The sequence below is a fragment of the Opisthocomus hoazin genome, chromosome 1, assembly GCF_030867145.1.
Source record: "Opisthocomus hoazin isolate bOpiHoa1 chromosome 1, bOpiHoa1.hap1, whole genome shotgun sequence".
In the NCBI taxonomy this organism is placed as follows: Eukaryota; Metazoa; Chordata; class Aves; order Opisthocomiformes; family Opisthocomidae; genus Opisthocomus; species Opisthocomus hoazin.
Window position 1 is genome coordinate 154,342,727 of NC_134414.1, and position 18,377 is coordinate 154,361,103.

Below are 18,377 nucleotides of genomic sequence, written 5' to 3' on the forward strand. Positions count from 1 at the left end.
TCCCCTCGCCCCGCGATGGCCACGCTCCTTCTTCACCTCCTCCTCCTCCTCCAGCTGCTCGGCTCCTGCCCCCGAGGCTCGGGGGCCCCCGCTGCCCGCCTCCAGCCGCCGCCGCTGCGGGTCACCTGCCGGGACCCCGAGGCACGGGTCTCCCAACGGTGGGACAGCAAGCGCCGGGTTTCGTGCCTGTGGAGCGGCACCGTGATGCTGCGCTACCGGCCCACACCGGGAGCCCGAGCAGAGGCGGGGAGGGAAGCGGGGCCGCTGCCCCCGCCGCGCTGCTCCTGGTACTTCGGCTCGTCCTGGGTGACCGACACGTCGCGCTGGTCGGGCCAAGTCGCGGTACCGACGGGCCTCCCCCCCTCGCCCGCGGCCTCCGTCCTCCTCACGGTGCGGTGCTCCTCCACCTCCTGCCCCGCGCCCGGCTGCTCCCACCGCAACGCGACCGTCGAGGTGTCGGCACAGGACGCCCGGCTCTTCGTGCTCTGGCCTCAGGCGCAGCCACTCCGGGCCAGGCAGCCGGTAGAGCTGGGTTGGTGCTCCCGGCTGAGGAGCGAAGGTTGGCAGTACCGCTTCAGCAGCCCGGGGGGCAGCCCCGCAGCCCTCCGCCTGCCCAGCAGCCAGCACCGAGCCCCACCGCCGCCCGCCGCCTACCCAACGGCCGAGCTGCGACGGACCTGCGCCGCCTACCACAGCTACCGTCTGACCGTCCGCTACGGCCACCACGGGCTCCACGTCGCCTCGGTCAGCGTCGAGCAGGTGCCTCAGCTGAACCTCAACCTCTCTCTCCAGGTGCAGCCCGGCCCGCTGCGGCTCCTCAGCGTCCGCTCCAGGCTCCTCAGCGTCGCTCGGCAGCCCCTCAGCCTCTCCTGGAGGCTTCAGCCCCTCACGCCGAGGACGCTGGCCTACAGGCTGGTGGACACGCAGGCCGTAGGAGGTTGGCTCCGCTCCTACGGTTCCTTTACTCTGCAGAGCAACTTCTGTGCTGTTCCTGTAACTCAGAGCCCAGGTGAGGTGGCGGTAGCCAGCATGTATTTCCACGTTGACGGAGAGAGGTTCGAGGAACTGACGGGAGATCTGCATCTACGCAACGGTACCCTGAGCCTAACCGCAGGCCGAGAAGCTCCCACCCGTGTCAGCCTTCCGCTGGGGAAGACCACCTTGAGCACTCACATTGTCAGGTACCACCACGGAACATTTTACGCAACCAGAGAAAACAACAGCCCTCTTTCCGCGGACGGCCCTAACACGCACACTGTGTTCTACCAACACAAGGAGCTCTCCTACTTACTCTCCATAGAGCTGGTGGCCTTCCAGTGGTACAAGTTCAACATGCACCTTTATACGAACCAGAAGAGGGCTTTGTTTAGGCCCCTGTCAGAAAGAGACCTTGAAGTCCACGTTTTCAGCAGCGGCCGTCCTTCTTTGCCACAGAGCTTTACTTATTTAGTGTGGTTTATCCCTGCACAACACCCGATGCTACAGTGCGAGTGGACCTTCCACCTGCAGCTTTTTGGAGCGCGCAGAGACCACCTTCTCCAGAACAGCACGTACACATACAACGATCACGTCAGAAACGCCACACGTTTGGTCCGTCGCTCCGCTTTACCCTTTGATCCGGACAAATACACGGGGTTTGCGGCAAAAGTGGACTGTACCACAAGTGCACATACTCCGGCTCTTTTGGGAGTCAGAGTCAACAACTACGCTGCCAAAACCGTGGAAGCGCCGGTGGCTTGCCACCAACAAGCCTGCCACATACAAACCGTGCAGATTCAGAAACCCGTTCTCCACGCCTCTGTCCTGCGCCAGAAGAGGGCGACATCTTTTTACCTCTTTGTCAGACTGGTAGTAGACTGCAAAGTCGGTATATTCATCAAGCCCTTGTGGCGAATCTATTCCGTTCCGGACACGACCACGGTTCCCAACTGGACACAACCGATAAACTCTTCTGCGATGTACGGCGTCGATATGATCCGCCTAACTGTTCCCAGTTTTACTCTAGATTATGGGCTGTACCTGTTTTATTTCACTGTCGAGGTAACCCCGATTCGGACCACAACAGTGCTCAGGGGCTCAGATCAAGTTTATATTCAGATCGAGAGAAGCGATCTCCAGGCAGACATTGCAGGAGGCACGTTCCGCACAGTGGGTTTTTCTGATAACTGGACTCTGGATGGCTCTGCATCCAGTGATCCCGATTCACAGGAAGGACTGAAGGGAATCACATTCACTTGGTACTGCACTAAAGAGGTGTCAGACTATAAGAACATGAAACTCAGTCCAGGGAACAGGTGCCATCCAGCCCAGCGGGATTTGAAATGGTTAACATCCTCGGGTCCAGTTCAAGCAGTGCCACCAGAATCGCTCCCAGGAAACACCGTATACTACTTCCGTCTCGTGATTGAAAAGGACACCAGGAGGAGTTACGCCGACCAAACTGTAGAGGTGCGGCCCGGCTCCCCACTCCTTCTGGACGTGATGTGCCTTGAAAACTGTGGTAGCACTCTAATTCCAACGGAGAGATTTGCCTTGTCTGGAAAATGCCTAAACTGCAGAACAACCAGCCAGCCAGCCTACTACTGGTCCCTTCTTTCACAAAACTCTACAGAAATTAGCTTTGACTGGTCTGCCAGAACGTCAACGGGCAGGTCTGGGGCTTACCTGTCTATACATGCTCTGACTTTCACAAAGACTGCACATCGATCCTACGTACTTCTGTTGAAAGTAACGACCTGGGATGGTAGGTCCTCAATCTACAGACACGCGTTTCAGGTCAATTCTCCTCCGACGGCTGGCAAATGTACCATCAGCCCACGCTGGGGTACAGCCTTTCTGACGAAATTTGTTGTTCAGTGCAGTGGATTTTCTGACAGCAATTCACCTCTGACATACAAAGTGATAGTAGCTTCCAATGTACCCAAAACCACCAAAGTAACTTCCGTCGAGGAAAATACATTTGGCACAATCCTGTACTTTGGTTATCGGCCTAAAACTCCTCCCTCTTTTCTCCCAGTTGGAGTGCCCTCTCAGAAGTACGCCCTGACACTTTACGTTCAAGTCCACAATTCCCTTGGGGCGTTTACCCAAGTGACTTTACAGGCCCACGTACAGAACCCACTTAACAGTCGACGGCTAGCTGTTGTGTTTCATGAACTGGTGGCCTCCGTGAACGGTTTAAGCGCACCGATGACATCTTATCTCCAGACTGGAGATTATCTTAGCGCGGGCTATTTGGCTTACGTAGCAGCCTCGGTCTTGAACTACATCAAAGGCCCACCAGCTCTCCAGCTCCCTAAGGCTCAGTTTCGGGAAAGCCTGATTAGAACAGCCCTGAATATTTCAGTTGAGAGCATGATGGAAATCAACCAAGTAGTTGCTTCTCTTTCTCAAGTCACAGAGGAAGCTGACGAAGTGAACGTTACATCACAAGACCTTGCCATTGAGAAGCTGACAGAAGTAACGGGAGTGCTGAAGGTCCAGAGGAATGAGAGCCATTGGTCTGAGCAGGCAGAAATTCAGACCAGTGGAATACTAAGATGCTTGTCCAACATCCTGAGAGCCGCTCTTCTGCATCGCAGGAACATCAATGTAAGCGGAGTTAAACAAGTCTTCTCCATCATGGAAAATTTAACGGAGATAGTTTTCCAGGGCAAAGTCCCTGGAGAAACAGAAACTCTACTGGAAACAAAACACTGGAATATCACTCTGAAGAAAGACGAAACCTGGAACCTTACAAATTCTTTCTCTACCAGAAACGCCTGCAGGAATTGCTTTTATCCATCACTGAAAAAGGGAGATTATTCAGGATCACCCGATGATGCTGTGATTTCCACTGCCCTTTATGAGTTTGATGAGAACCCCTTCCCCTGGTTAGGTTACACATCAGAAATTGCAACAATGATCTTGGGGTTCAAAATGTCAGAGACAAAGGCTAATGGCGATCTCCTAGGGATCGCGCCTGAAGGAGCAGAAATTACTATTGCTAGGAAAGACAAGGAGTCTTCAACTTTTCAGTTGGCAATGGGACCCGATAAAACACAAGCTTACACAACTGGAGGATTTAGTTTTGAAGTCAACAGAAATACCAAGAGCATATACATCCAGATCCTGACGAAATTAAAAGTTGCTTTCGAGGTGCTAGTATTTACAGGTGCCAACGTCACTCGTGCTCATCCCATAGCCTCGTTTGCTGCTTTTCACAACATGCCAACAGTTGCAAGCAAAAACACGACAGCTAGCGCTGACTGTAACATTAAGGCTCCCTATATCATCTGCCTCCCAGAGTCACTGCTGACAGCCACAGCTCAAGGAAGCGATACAGACACTTGTAACATCTCCATCGTCTTGCTGGCACCCTATGTTGTACGGTATCAAACGCAGAGATTGGTGACGATACACATTTTTAGTGATCAGTGCTTATTTCTGGATGGCGTTCAAAGCCTGTGGAGAGAAGACACCTGCAGGCTTGGCTCCCTGACCGACTGGCAGAGGGTACACTGTGTCTGCAATATGAAGCGGAGTCGCAGAAGTCTGTCAGTCCACACTGGGTCAAATGCATCCTCATTCAGCATCAGGTTCCTGGCAGCCAAGGTAATAGTTACCCCCAACACAGTAGATCTAGGAAAAACCCTGATAGCAGGCGTATCTAAAAACCCAGTCACCCTCTTAGCAGTCATCTTTATTTTTGCCGTCTACTTTCTTTTGGCCCTCTGGGTCGTGAGAAAAGACAGGGCTGACAGGGAAAGACAAGACAAGATTATAGTTCTGGCAGACAACGACCCCTTTGATAAAGTGAGCTTTTTGGTCACTTTATACACAGGCAGTCGCTGGGGAGCTGGAACCAAAGCAGATGTCTTTCTTCAGCTCATTGGCCAGAACGGCACAAGTGATGTCCATTGTTTACGGGACCCACATTTTCTGTCTTTCCAACGAGGAAGCACTGATTGCTTTCTGTTAACTGCTAAAAAAGACTTGGGAGACATTTGCTCCTTCAGGGTCTGGCACAACAACAGGGGCCCATCTCCAAGCTGGTTCTTAAGCAGAGCCAAAGTTGAGAATATGTCCACCGGGAAGACCTGGTTCTTTATATGCAGGAAATGGCTTTCTCTTGACAAGGGCGATCACTTACTAGAAAGGACATTTGCTGTCACAAACCCCAAGACACCTCTGCCCAAAACTGACTATTTTTTGATTAATTTTGCCAACAGCCTGATACAGGGCCATCTGTGGCTCTCGATTTTTGCTCATGGTCTCATGGGCACTTTCAGCAGGCTCCAAAGGTTGTCTTCTTGTTTAGCAATACTATTATTAAACTTGCTAGTTAACATTATCTTCTTTAATGCTGACAAGAGTGAAGAAGCTCCAAAACACTTGAGGTATCTGAGATCAATAACAGTAGGAATTGAATGTGCTTTGCTTACCCAACCTGTGGAAATGATGATAATTGCCTTATTTAAGTATTCCTCGAAGAGACCTTCTCCTCGTGGTGTGGCTCAGACAGACCCAAAGGCAAATTCACCCCTCCTGTCTGGGTATCTTAAAAACTGGAAGGAACGTTTGCAAAAATTGTACCTTTCAGAAACTTCACCACAATCGAGAAATATTAGTCCCTCGGGGAATCTTCCTGGCGCCAGCAGCCACTCACAGAGCCCACCACATTCCAGAAAGATGGGAAGCAAGGGAGGAGCTCCCCAAACCTGGAGTAATTGCACAGTTTCTGAAAGAGACGCAAATGTGATTGAAACAGAAGAGCAGACGATCATTGCAAATTCCCCTCCAACGCCTAAGGTCTGCCAGACCAGGCCACCATCAAATTCCGATTTTAGTAATAATTATGCAGAAGAAGGGGGCAACTTTCAGAAAGAAAGGAAACCACTGAGCATTACCTCCATGCCCTTTCACAAGAGACCGCACACAGCTTTCTGTTGGTGGTGTGCCTATCTCTCGTGGGCACTAGTTATAGCTGTAACCGGGGTATCATCATTTTTCATTGTGTTATATGGTTTGTCTTACGGCTATCAGACGTCGCTAGAGTGGCTTTTGGCATCTGCAATCTCCTTCATTGAGAACGTGTGTCTCCTTTCCGTTCTAAAAACCAGTTTTTTCTCAGCTGTGAGTACAATTCATCCAAAATACTGTGAAAACATCACGTGGTTAACTCAGGGAAAGTATTCTGAGAGCAAGTTTGCTAAAGAAATGATGAGTGCTGATGAGATGCAAGAGGTGCACTTGAAACTTGCTAAAGTCAGAGGCACCAAGCAATATAAGCCTTTAGCAGCTGATGAAATTGCAAACATGCTGAAAAGGGCAAAAATTAAAGTCAAGGCATTTACTTTCATAAAAGGTTTCACCAGTCACCTTGTCTTTTTAACGCTGCTGTTATATTTTGCCTATTCCACTGAGAACGCCAACAGTTTCCACTACAACCGATTCATCCATAACCAACTGTCTCCACAACTCTCCAGTGTAGATAAGCCAGAACATGTCTACGTGTGGGTGAAAGACTCGTTCTTGCCTTTGATCCACAATGACATTCAGCCAACCTTTCTTTCCGAGAGCTGGTCCAAAATCATCGGTTTGCCTAGGATGAGGCAAGTGCGGGCTAAGGGTACTGTGAAAAACTGTTTCCGTCCTCACAGCTTTGGAAATAATTCTGTGATCAGTAAAAGCCACTGTCTTCACAAATACGGTAGCGACATCCCAGAGAAAGGTGACTATGCTGGCGCTTGGACAAAGGTGGCCAACCAGTCTGCTCCCAAGGATGCCAGCGGTTATGATGGGTTCACCTACCAGCGGAACAGCACTCTGTGGATGTATTATTCATACGGAGATTTGCACACATACGGACCAGCAGGATACACGTTTTACTTTTTCCCTGAAGAAGGAAGACACAACTCAACGACCAGGCTGGATGCTCTACAACAGAGCAACTGGCTTGATGAAAAAACGTGGGCTGTGATCATTGAACTAACTACATTTAACGCAGATGTAGGTCTCTTCTGCACCATTTCGGTCATATTTGAAATGTCTCATTTTGGGATCATAAAACCAAGTTTGTCAGCACACTCTTTCGCACTCCCCATTTTTCACCAGCAAACCAAAGCTCAAATGTTGATGTTCGTAGTTGTGCTTGCCTTTCTGTTCATTTACGTTGCAGATGAGCTTCACACCATAGGCCAAGAAAAGAAAGATTATATTAAAAACATTTCCAATATAAACAACTTAGGCTTAAAAATAGTATTCCTCCTTTTTGTTTTTTTAAAGGTCATAAAGTTTAAGTTAGGAGCAGATGTAGTGAAGTTTTACTTACTTCATCCAAATGATTTCATTCATTTTCATGCAGTTTCTCATTTAGATCAGATTTTAAGGATTACTATGGGCTTTTTAGCATTTTTTGTCGTTTTGAAAACTCTGAAATATTCTCAGTTCTTTTACAACGTGCGCCTGGCACAAAGATCGATCTTGGCAGCCCTTCCCGGAATCTCCTCAATGGCCCTCGTGGTGCTGGTGTGCTCCTTTGTGTTTATGGCTTTTGGCTACCTTGTGTTTGGGCAGCACGAATGGAATTACAACAACATGATTCACTCAGTTCAGACCGTATTCTCTTACTGTGTCTCAGCTTTCAGAGACACCACGTTTTCATCCAACAGGTTGCTGGGTTGTCTGTTCCTAACCGCTTTCGTGTTGGTGATGATCTGTGTCCTGATCAATCTCTTCCTAGCTATCATTCTGTCTGCCTATGGAGATATGAAACAACCCGTCTATGAAGAACCATCTGATGAAGCACAAGTGGTTACTTTTCTATTGCAAAGGCTCAGAAAGATATTTTATTTTCTGATCTGTAAAACACCCAAAACCAGGGAGCCTGCCCATTTTGACATTCCACTCTATGGGCAGTCTGAGAGAAGACATCAGCGACATTTAGGACTGAAGAAGAGAAAAACAGATGGGGAAAAAATGGTTGATCTTGTCATATAAGCAAGGATTCTGTATTTAAGACTACCTTTCACTCTGCAGTATCTGCATTTTAAGTAAATGTTTGTAAATAAATGTTTTACTTTTAAGAATGCTTTAACGTTCAACTCCTTATTAGTGATTGTGCGCAGATTTTTTTCCAGACTCTTTGGCATCAGTTTCGGTGGTACTTGTCACGGTGTGGTGGGCTGACCCCAGCTGGCAGCTCAGCCCCCACCCAGGTGCCTGCTTACCCCCACTCTGGCAGCATGGGAAGAGAATCATAGAATCACAGAATCACAGAAAGTTTTGGGTTGGAAGGGACCCCTAGAGGTCATCTAGTCCGACCCCCCCACAGCAAGCAGGGACACCGCTAACTCTAGATCAGGTTGCTCAGAGCCCCGTCCAGCCTGGTCTGGAATGTTTCCAGGGATGGGGCCTCCACTACCTCTCTGGGCAACCCGTTCCAGTGTTTCACCACCCTCATTGTAAAGAATTTCTTCCTTATATCCAGCCTAAACCTACCCTGTTTTACTTTAAAACCATTACCCCTCGTCCTGTCGCTGCTGTCTCTACTAAAAAGATTGTCCCCATCTTTCCTATAGGCTCCCTTTAAGTACTGAAAGGCTGCAATCAGGTCTCCCTGCAGCCTTCTCTTCTCCAGGCTGAACAAGCCCAACTCTCTCAGCCTGTCCTCGTAGGAGAGGTGCTCCAGCCCTCGGATCATTTTTGTAGCCCTCCTTTGGACCCGCTCCAACAGTTCCATGTCCTTCTTGTGCTGAGGGCTCCAGAGCTGAACGCAGTACTCCAGGCGGGGTCTCACCAGAGCAGAGTAGAGGGGCAGAATCACCTCTCTCAACCTGCTGGCCACGCTTCTCCTGATGCAGCCCAGGACACGGTTGGCCCTCTGGGCTGCCAGCGCACATTGCCGGCTCATGTCCAGCCGAAGAGAACTGTATAGCTGCTGCATTGCCTCGTGTACAACACCGGGCCGAAGAAATCAAGTCGAAAGGGCTGATACCTTTTCAGCCTCCACAGTTTCCCCATTTCAACTCTCCCCTACTGTGAAATCTACCCTTAAACACCTGGACTTATTCTCTTACAGGATTTTGGAAGAAAGCTATGTCATGAAGGATCCTTTCACCCCTGACAAAGACAAATTCCTCATCCTTGGGTCTCATTGCAGTTTGTGTAGCAGATCAGTGTGCGTTGGTACAGTAAGTAACAAGCAAAACAAGCTTCTTCAGTCATTTCTTTTTGTTCCAGTCCTGGCGACCCGTTAAAGACCGAACAGCAAAACCCCAAACGGCCTATTTTTAAGGCAAGCTGATTGTATATTCTTGTTGATTTCCCCAGATAAAGCTCTTTGTATTAAATGAAAATGATCAGCGTCTTCAAGTGTTCAGTTTACAGATGAGCACAGTCCAGCCTCACAAACACAACGAGTGCCGTTTCCCACTTTCTCAGCACATGAAAGTGCAAGGGGGATCACATAGCACTTCAAGACCTTTAGGGTTCAGTAGATCGTACTATACCAACGGTAGGTTTTTCTTCGCTAAAGGGGATATAAACATCCACGGATTGTTAGGTTTGCATCCACAGCACAGGGCTGCCGCCCCATTTGCAATAGCTAACGTAGAAAGTGAGCAGGGAGGGGAGTTGTGCAATGCTGTGATAGCTCTCTGAAGAAGACTGAATTGGAGCAGCAGCTGGTAGGCAACCTGAAGCTATGAAATCTGACTGCGGTCCAGAAAGGTGGTGTAAAATTACAGTTGTCTTAATTCCTTCTCCTCGGTGCAGAACTGGTCCCTTTGTTAGCTGTGAGTTCAAAGCAAAAATGAAGACAAGTTACTACGCAGTTATCAGTGTCCGGAGGCTGTACTGTGCTTCTTTGAGGCAGTACAATGAACTAAGAAAACTTATGTTCCGCTCCTTTCCCTTGGCGGCGAGGCGGGGCCACCGGCGGCGGGGCGGGGCCACCGGTGCTGCCGGGACGCGTCGCGGTGCTGCCGCCCGGTGCCCGTCGCGTCGGTCAGCGGCCGTGAGACGCTGGTTCCCAGCGGCACCGGGTGTGCCCGCACCCGAGCTGCCGCCGCTGACGCCAAGCGTGTCTTTCTGACCGGCTGCGTGGAGGAGGAGGGTGCGGGGTTGGACCAGCTGACCCGCTGAGGTCCCCTCCGAACCCGAACGTTCCGTGATCGAAGTTCCGTGATTGTGAGCGGGCGCCGGTCTCCTTGACGACCTCCTGCGGCACCAACTGCCCAACCGCCGGCCGCCACTCCAGGGGCTGCATCCTGAGCCCTCCGCTCCTTCCCCTCGCCCCGCGATGGCCGCGCTCCTTCTCCACCTCCTCCTCCTCCTCCAGCTGCTCGGCTCCTGCCCCCGAGGCTCGGGGGCCCCCGCTGCCCGCCTCCAGCCGCCGCCGCTGCGGGTCACCTGCCGGGACCCCGAGGCACGGGTCTCCCAACGGTGGGACAGCAAGCGCCGGGTTTCGTGCCTGTGGAGCGGCACCGTGATGCTGCGCTACCGGCCCACACCGGGAGCCCGAGCAGAGGCGGGGAGGGAAGCGGGGCCGCTGTCCCCACCGCGCTGCTCCTGGTACTTCGGCTCGTCCTGGGTGACCGACACGTCGCGCTGGTCGGGCCAAGTCGCGGTACCAACGGGCCTCCCCCCATCGCCCGCGGCCTCCGTCCTCCTCACGGTGCGGTGCTCCTCCACCTCCTGCCCCGCGCCCGGCTGCTCCCACCGCAACGCGACCGTCGAGGTGTCGGCACAGGACGCCCGGCTCTTTGTGCTCTGGCCTCAGGCGCAGCCGCTCCGGGCCAGGCAGCCGGTAGAGCTGGGTTGGTGCTCCCGGCTGAGGAGCGAAGGTTGGCAGTACCGCTTCAGCAGCCCGGGGGGCAGCCCCGCAGCCCTCCGCCTGCCCAGCAGCCAGCACCGAGCCCCGCCGCCGCCCGCCGCCTACCCAACGGCCGAGCTGCGACGGACCTGCGCCGCCTACCACAGCTACCGCCTGACCGTCCGCTACGGCCACCACGGGCTCCACGTCGCCTCGGTCAGCGTCGAGCAGGTGCCTCAGCTGAACCTCAGCCTCTCTCTCCAGGTGCAGCCCGGCCCGCTGCGGCTCCTCAGCGTCCGCTCCAGGCTCCTCAGCGTCGCTCGGCAGCCCCTCAGCCTCTCCTGGAGGCTTCAGCCCCTCACGCCGAGGACGCTGGCCTACAGGCTGGTGGACACGCAGGCCGTAGGAGGTTGGCTCCGCTCCTACGGTTCCTTTACTCTGCAGAGCAACTTCTGTGCCGTTCCCGTAACTCAGAGCCCAGGTGAGGTGGCGGTGGCCAGCATGTATTTCCATGTTGACGGAGAGAGGTTCGAGGAACTGACGGGAGATCTGCATCTACGCAACGGTACCCTGAGCCTAACCGCAGGCCGAGAAGCTCCCACCCGTGTCAACCTTCCGCTGGGGAAGACCACCTTGAGCACTCACATTGTCAGGTACCACCACGGAACATTTTACGCAACCAGAGAAAACAACAGCCCTCTTTCCGCGGACGGCCCTAACACGCACACTGTGTTCTACCAACACAAGGAGCTCTCCTACTTACTCTCCATAGAGCTGGTGGCCTTCCAGTGGTACAAGTTCAACATGCACCTTTATACGAACCAGAAGAGGGCTTTGTTTAGGCCCCTGTCAGAAAGAGACCTTGAAGTCCACGTTTTCAGCAGCGGCCGTCCTTCTTTGCCACAGAGCTTTACTTATTTAGTGTGGTTTATCCCTGCACAACACCCGATGCTACAGTGCGAGTGGACCTTCCACCTGCAGCTTTTTGGAGCGCGCAGAGACCACCTTCTCCAGAACAGCACGTACACATACAACGATCACGTCAGAAACGCCACACGTTTGGTCCGTCGCTCCGCTTTACCCTTTGATCCGGACAAATACACGGGGTTTGCGGCAAAAGTGGACTGTACCACAAGTGCACATACTCCGGCTCTTTTGGGAGTCAGAGTCAACAACTACGCTGCCAAAACCGTGGAAGCGCCGGTGGCTTGCCACCAACAAGCCTGCCACATACAAACCGTGCAGATTCAGAAACCCGTTCTCCACGCCTCTGTCCTGCGCCAGAAGAGGGCGACATCTTTTTACCTCTTTGTCAGACTGGTAGTAGACTGCAAAGTCGGTATATTCATCAAGCCCTTGTGGCGAATCTATTCCGTTCCGGACACGACCACGGTTCCCAACTGGACACAACCGATAAACTCTTCTGCGATGTACGGCGTCGATATGATCCGCCTAACTGTTCCCAGTTTTACTCTAGATTATGGGCTGTACCTGTTTTATTTCACTGTCGAGGTAACCCCGATTCGGACCACAACAGTGCTCAGGGGCTCAGATCAAGTTTATATTCAGATCGAGAGAAGCGATCTCCAGGCAGACATTGCAGGAGGCACGTTCCGCACAGTGGGTTTTTCTGATAACTGGACTCTGGATGGCTCTGCATCCAGTGATCCCGATTCACAGGAAGGACTGAAGGGAATCACATTCACTTGGTACTGCACTAAAGAGGTGTCAGACTATAAGAACATGAAACTCAGTCCAGGGAACAGGTGCCATCCAGCCCAGCGGGATTTGAAATGGTTAACATCCTCGGGTCCAGTTCAAGCAGTGCCACCAGAATCGCTCCCAGGAAACACCGTATACTACTTCCGTCTCGTGATTGAAAAGGACACCAGGAGGAGTTACGCCGACCAAACTGTAGAGGTGCGGCCCGGCTCCCCACTCCTTCTGGACGTGATGTGCCTTGAAAACTGTGGTAGCACTCTAATTCCAACGGAGAGATTTGCCTTGTCTGGAAAATGCCTAAACTGCAGAACAACCAGCCAGCCAGCCTACTACTGGTCCCTTCTTTCACAAAACTCTACAGAAATTAGCTTTGACTGGTCTGCCAGAACGTCAACGGGCAGGTCTGGGGCTTACCTGTCTATACATGCTCTGACTTTCACAAAGACTGCACATCGATCCTACGTACTTCTGTTGAAAGTAACGACCTGGGATGGTAGGTCCTCAATCTACAGACACGCGTTTCAGGTCAATTCTCCTCCGACGGCTGGCAAATGTACCATCAGCCCACGCTGGGGTACAGCCTTTCTGACGAAATTTGTTGTTCAGTGCAGTGGATTTTCTGACAGCAATTCACCTCTGACATACAAAGTGATAGTAGCTTCCAATGTACCCAAAACCACCAAAGTAACTTCCGTCGAGGAAAATACATTTGGCACAATCCTGTACTTTGGTTATCGGCCTAAAACTCCTCCCTCTTTTCTCCCAGTTGGAGTGCCCTCTCAGAAGTACGCCCTGACACTTTACGTTCAAGTCCACAATTCCCTTGGGGCGTTTACCCAAGTGACTTTACAGGCCCACGTACAGAACCCACTTAACAGTCGACGGCTAGCTGTTGTGTTTCATGAACTGGTGGCCTCCGTGAACGGTTTAAGCGCACCGATGACATCTTATCTCCAGACTGGAGATTATCTTAGCGCGGGCTATTTGGCTTACGTAGCAGCCTCGGTCTTGAACTACATCAAAGGCCCACCAGCTCTCCAGCTCCCTAAGGCTCAGTTTCGGGAAAGCCTGATTAGAACAGCCCTGAATATTTCAGTTGAGAGCATGATGGAAATCAACCAAGTAGTTGCTTCTCTTTCTCAAGTCACAGAGGAAGCTGACGAAGTGAACGTTACATCACAAGACCTTGCCATTGAGAAGCTGACAGAAGTAACGGGAGTGCTGAAGGTCCAGAGGAATGAGAGCCATTGGTCTGAGCAGGCAGAAATTCAGACCAGTGGAATACTAAGATGCTTGTCCAACATCCTGAGAGCCGCTCTTCTGCATCGCAGGAACATCAATGTAAGCGGAGTTAAACAAGTCTTCTCCATCATGGAAAATTTAACGGAGATAGTTTTCCAGGGCAAAGTCCCTGGAGAAACAGAAACTCTACTGGAAACAAAACACTGGAATATCACTCTGAAGAAAGACGAAACCTGGAACCTTACAAATTCTTTCTCTACCAGAAACGCCTGCAGGAATTGCTTTTATCCATCACTGAAAAAGGGAGATTATTCAGGATCACCCGATGATGCTGTGATTTCCACTGCCCTTTATGAGTTTGATGAGAACCCCTTCCCCTGGTTAGGTTACACATCAGAAATTGCAACAATGATCTTGGGGTTCAAAATGTCAGAGACAAAGGCTAATGGCGATCTCCTAGGGATCGCGCCTGAAGGAGCAGAAATTACTATTGCTAGGAAAGACAAGGAGTCTTCAACTTTTCAGTTGGCAATGGGACCCGATAAAACACAAGCTTACACAACTGGAGGATTTAGTTTTGAAGTCAACAGAAATACCAAGAGCATATACATCCAGATCCTGACGAAATTAAAAGTTGCTTTCGAGGTGCTAGTATTTACAGGTGCCAACGTCACTCGTGCTCATCCCATAGCCTCGTTTGCTGCTTTTCACAACATGCCAACAGTTGCAAGCAAAAACACGACAGCTAGCGCTGACTGTAACATTAAGGCTCCCTATATCATCTGCCTCCCAGAGTCACTGCTGACAGCCACAGCTCAAGGAAGCGATACAGACACTTGTAACATCTCCATCGTCTTGCTGGCACCCTATGTTGTACGGTATCAAACGCAGAGATTGGTGACGATACACATTTTTAGTGATCAGTGCTTATTTCTGGATGGCGTTCAAAGCCTGTGGAGAGAAGACACCTGCAGGCTTGGCTCCCTGACCGACTGGCAGAGGGTACACTGTGTCTGCAATATGAAGCGGAGTCGCAGAAGTCTGTCAGTCCACACTGGGTCAAATGCATCCTCATTCAGCATCAGGTTCCTGGCAGCCAAGGTAATAGTTACCCCCAACACAGTAGATCTAGGAAAAACCCTGATAGCAGGCGTATCTAAAAACCCAGTCACCCTCTTAGCAGTCATCTTTATTTTTGCCGTCTACTTTCTTTTGGCCCTCTGGGTCGTGAGAAAAGACAGGGCTGACAGGGAAAGACAAGACAAGATTATAGTTCTGGCAGACAACGACCCCTTTGATAAAGTGAGCTTTTTGGTCACTTTATACACAGGCAGTCGCTGGGGAGCTGGAACCAAAGCAGATGTCTTTCTTCAGCTCATTGGCCAGAACGGCACAAGTGATGTCCATTGTTTACGGGACCCACATTTTCTGTCTTTCCAACGAGGAAGCACTGATTGCTTTCTGTTAACTGCTAAAAAAGACTTGGGAGACATTTGCTCCTTCAGGGTCTGGCACAACAACAGGGGCCCATCTCCAAGCTGGTTCTTAAGCAGAGCCAAAGTTGAGAATATGTCCACCGGGAAGACCTGGTTCTTTATATGCAGGAAATGGCTTTCTCTTGACAAGGGCGATCACTTACTAGAAAGGACATTTGCTGTCACAAACCCCAAGACACCTCTGCCCAAAACTGACTATTTTTTGATTAATTTTGCCAACAGCCTGATACAGGGCCATCTGTGGCTCTCGATTTTTGCTCATGGTCTCATGGGCACTTTCAGCAGGCTCCAAAGGTTGTCTTCTTGTTTAGCAATACTATTATTAAACTTGCTAGTTAACATTATCTTCTTTAATGCTGACAAGAGTGAAGAAGCTCCAAAACACTTGAGGTATCTGAGATCAATAACAGTAGGAATTGAATGTGCTTTGCTTACCCAACCTGTGGAAATGATGATAATTGCCTTATTTAAGTATTCCTCGAAGAGACCTTCTCCTCGTGGTGTGGCTCAGACAGACCCAAAGGCAAATTCACCCCTCCTGTCTGGGTATCTTAAAAACTGGAAGGAACGTTTGCAAAAATTGTACCTTTCAGAAACTTCACCACAATCGAGAAATATTAGTCCCTCGGGGAATCTTCCTGGCGCCAGCAGCCACTCACAGAGCCCACCACATTCCAGAAAGATGGGAAGCAAGGGAGGAGCTCCCCAAACCTGGAGTAATTGCACAGTTTCTGAAAGAGACGCAAATGTGATTGAAACAGAAGAGCAGACGATCATTGCAAATTCCCCTCCAACGCCTAAGGTCTGCCAGACCAGGCCACCATCAAATTCCGATTTTAGTAATAATTATGCAGAAGAAGGGGGCAACTTTCAGAAAGAAAGGAAACCACTGAGCATTACCTCCATGCCCTTTCACAAGAGACCGCACACAGCTTTCTGTTGGTGGTGTGCCTATCTCTCGTGGGCACTAGTTATAGCTGTAACCGGGGTATCATCATTTTTCATTGTGTTATATGGTTTGTCTTACGGCTATCAGACGTCGCTAGAGTGGCTTTTGGCATCTGCAATCTCCTTCATTGAGAACGTGTGTCTCCTTTCCGTTCTAAAAACCAGTTTTTTCTCAGCTGTGAGTACAATTCATCCAAAATACTGTGAAAACATCACGTGGTTAACTCAGGGAAAGTATTCTGAGAGCAAGTTTGCTAAAGAAATGATGAGTGCTGATGAGATGCAAGAGGTGCACTTGAAACTTGCTAAAGTCAGAGGCACCAAGCAATATAAGCCTTTAGCAGCTGATGAAATTGCAAACATGCTGAAAAGGGCAAAAATTAAAGTCAAGGCATTTACTTTCATAAAAGGTTTCACCAGTCACCTTGTCTTTTTAACGCTGCTGTTATATTTTGCCTATTCCACTGAGAACGCCAACAGTTTCCACTACAACCGATTCATCCATAACCAACTGTCTCCACAACTCTCCAGTGTAGATAAGCCAGAACATGTCTACGTGTGGGTGAAAGACTCGTTCTTGCCTTTGATCCACAATGACATTCAGCCAACCTTTCTTTCCGAGAGCTGGTCCAAAATCATCGGTTTGCCTAGGATGAGGCAAGTGCGGGCTAAGGGTACTGTGAAAAACTGTTTCCGTCCTCACAGCTTTGGAAATAATTCTGTGATCAGTAAAAGCCACTGTCTTCACAAATACGGTAGCGACATCCCAGAGAAAGGTGACTATGCTGGCGCTTGGACAAAGGTGGCCAACCAGTCTGCTCCCAAGGATGCCAGCGGTTATGATGGGTTCACCTACCAGCGGAACAGCACTCTGTGGATGTATTATTCATACGGAGATTTGCACACATACGGACCAGCAGGATACACGTTTTACTTTTTCCCTGAAGAAGGAAGACACAACTCAACGACCAGGCTGGATGCTCTACAACAGAGCAACTGGCTTGATGAAAAAACGTGGGCTGTGATCATTGAACTAACTACATTTAACGCAGATGTAGGTCTCTTCTGCACCATTTCGGTCATATTTGAAATGTCTCATTTTGGGATCATAAAACCAAGTTTGTCAGCACACTCTTTCGCACTCCCCATTTTTCAGCAGCAAACCAAAGCTCAAATGTTGATGTTCGTAGTTGTGCTTGCCTTTCTGTTCATTTACGTTGCAGATGAGCTTCACACCATAGGCCAAGAAAAGAAAGATTATATTAAAAACATTTCCAATATAAACAACTTAGGCTTAAAAATAGTATTCCTCCTTTTTGTTTTTTTAAAGGTCATAAAGTTTAAGTTAGGAGCAGATGTAGTGAAGTTTTACTTACTTCATCCAAATGATTTCATTCATTTTCATGCAGTTTCTCATTTAGATCAGATTTTAAGGATTACTATGGGCTTTTTAGCATTTTTTGTCGTTTTGAAAACTCTGAAATATTCTCAGTTCTTTTACAACGTGCGCCTGGCACAAAGATCGATCTTGGCAGCCCTTCCCGGAATCTCCTCAATGGCCCTCGTGGTGCTGGTGTGCTCCTTTGTGTTTATGGCTTTTGGCTACCTTGTGTTTGGGCAGCACGAATGGAATTACAACAACATGATTCACTCAGTTCAGACCGTATTCTCTTACTGTGTCTCAGCTTTCAGAGACACCACGTTTTCATCCAACAGGTTGCTGGGTTGTCTGTTCCTAACCGCTTTCGTGTTGGTGATGATCTGTGTCCTGATCAATCTCTTCCTAGCTATCATTCTGTCTGCCTATGGAGATATGAAACAACCCGTCTATGAAGAACCATCTGATGAAGCACAAGTGGTTACTTTTCTATTGCAAAGGCTCAGAAAGATATTTTATTTTCTGATCTGTAAAACACCCAAAACCAGGGAGCCTGCCCATTTTGACATTCCACTCTATGGGCAGTCTGAGAGAAGACATCAGCGACATTTAGGACTGAAGAAGAGAAAAACAGATGGGGAAAAAATGGTTGATCTTGTCATATAAGCAAGGATTCTGTATTTAAGACTACCTTTCACTCTGCAGTATCTGCATTTTAAGTAAATGTTTGTAAATAAATGTTTTACTTTTAAGAATGCTTTAACGTTCAACTCCTTATTAGTGATTGTGCGCAGAT

General features: G+C 49.7%; 2 protein-coding genes across 2 annotated transcripts; both read left to right on the plus strand.

Annotated features, from left to right (window-relative positions):
* Positions 1-8,071, plus strand: LOC142364046 (polycystin family receptor for egg jelly-like). Its single transcript, XM_075442349.1, has one exon. The coding sequence runs from the start codon at positions 16-18 to the stop codon at positions 7,978-7,980; it is 7,965 nt and encodes a 2,654-aa protein (XP_075298464.1). The 5' UTR covers positions 1-15; the 3' UTR covers positions 7,981-8,071.
* Positions 8,072-9,116: 1,045 nt separating this feature from the next.
* LOC142364048 (polycystin family receptor for egg jelly-like) lies at positions 9,117-18,338 on the plus strand. Its single transcript, XM_075442361.1, has one exon. The coding sequence runs from the start codon at positions 10,283-10,285 to the stop codon at positions 18,245-18,247; it is 7,965 nt and encodes a 2,654-aa protein (XP_075298476.1). The 5' UTR covers positions 9,117-10,282; the 3' UTR covers positions 18,248-18,338.
* Positions 18,339-18,377: the final 39 nt, after the last annotated feature.

Excerpts from the sequence above, each read along its gene's own strand:
- LOC142364046 (XM_075442349.1), top strand. The coding sequence starts at position 16 with ATGGCCACGCTCCTTCTTCACCTCCTCCTCCTCCTCCAGCTGCTCGGC.
- LOC142364048 (XM_075442361.1), top strand. The coding sequence starts at position 10,283 with ATGGCCGCGCTCCTTCTCCACCTCCTCCTCCTCCTCCAGCTGCTCGGC.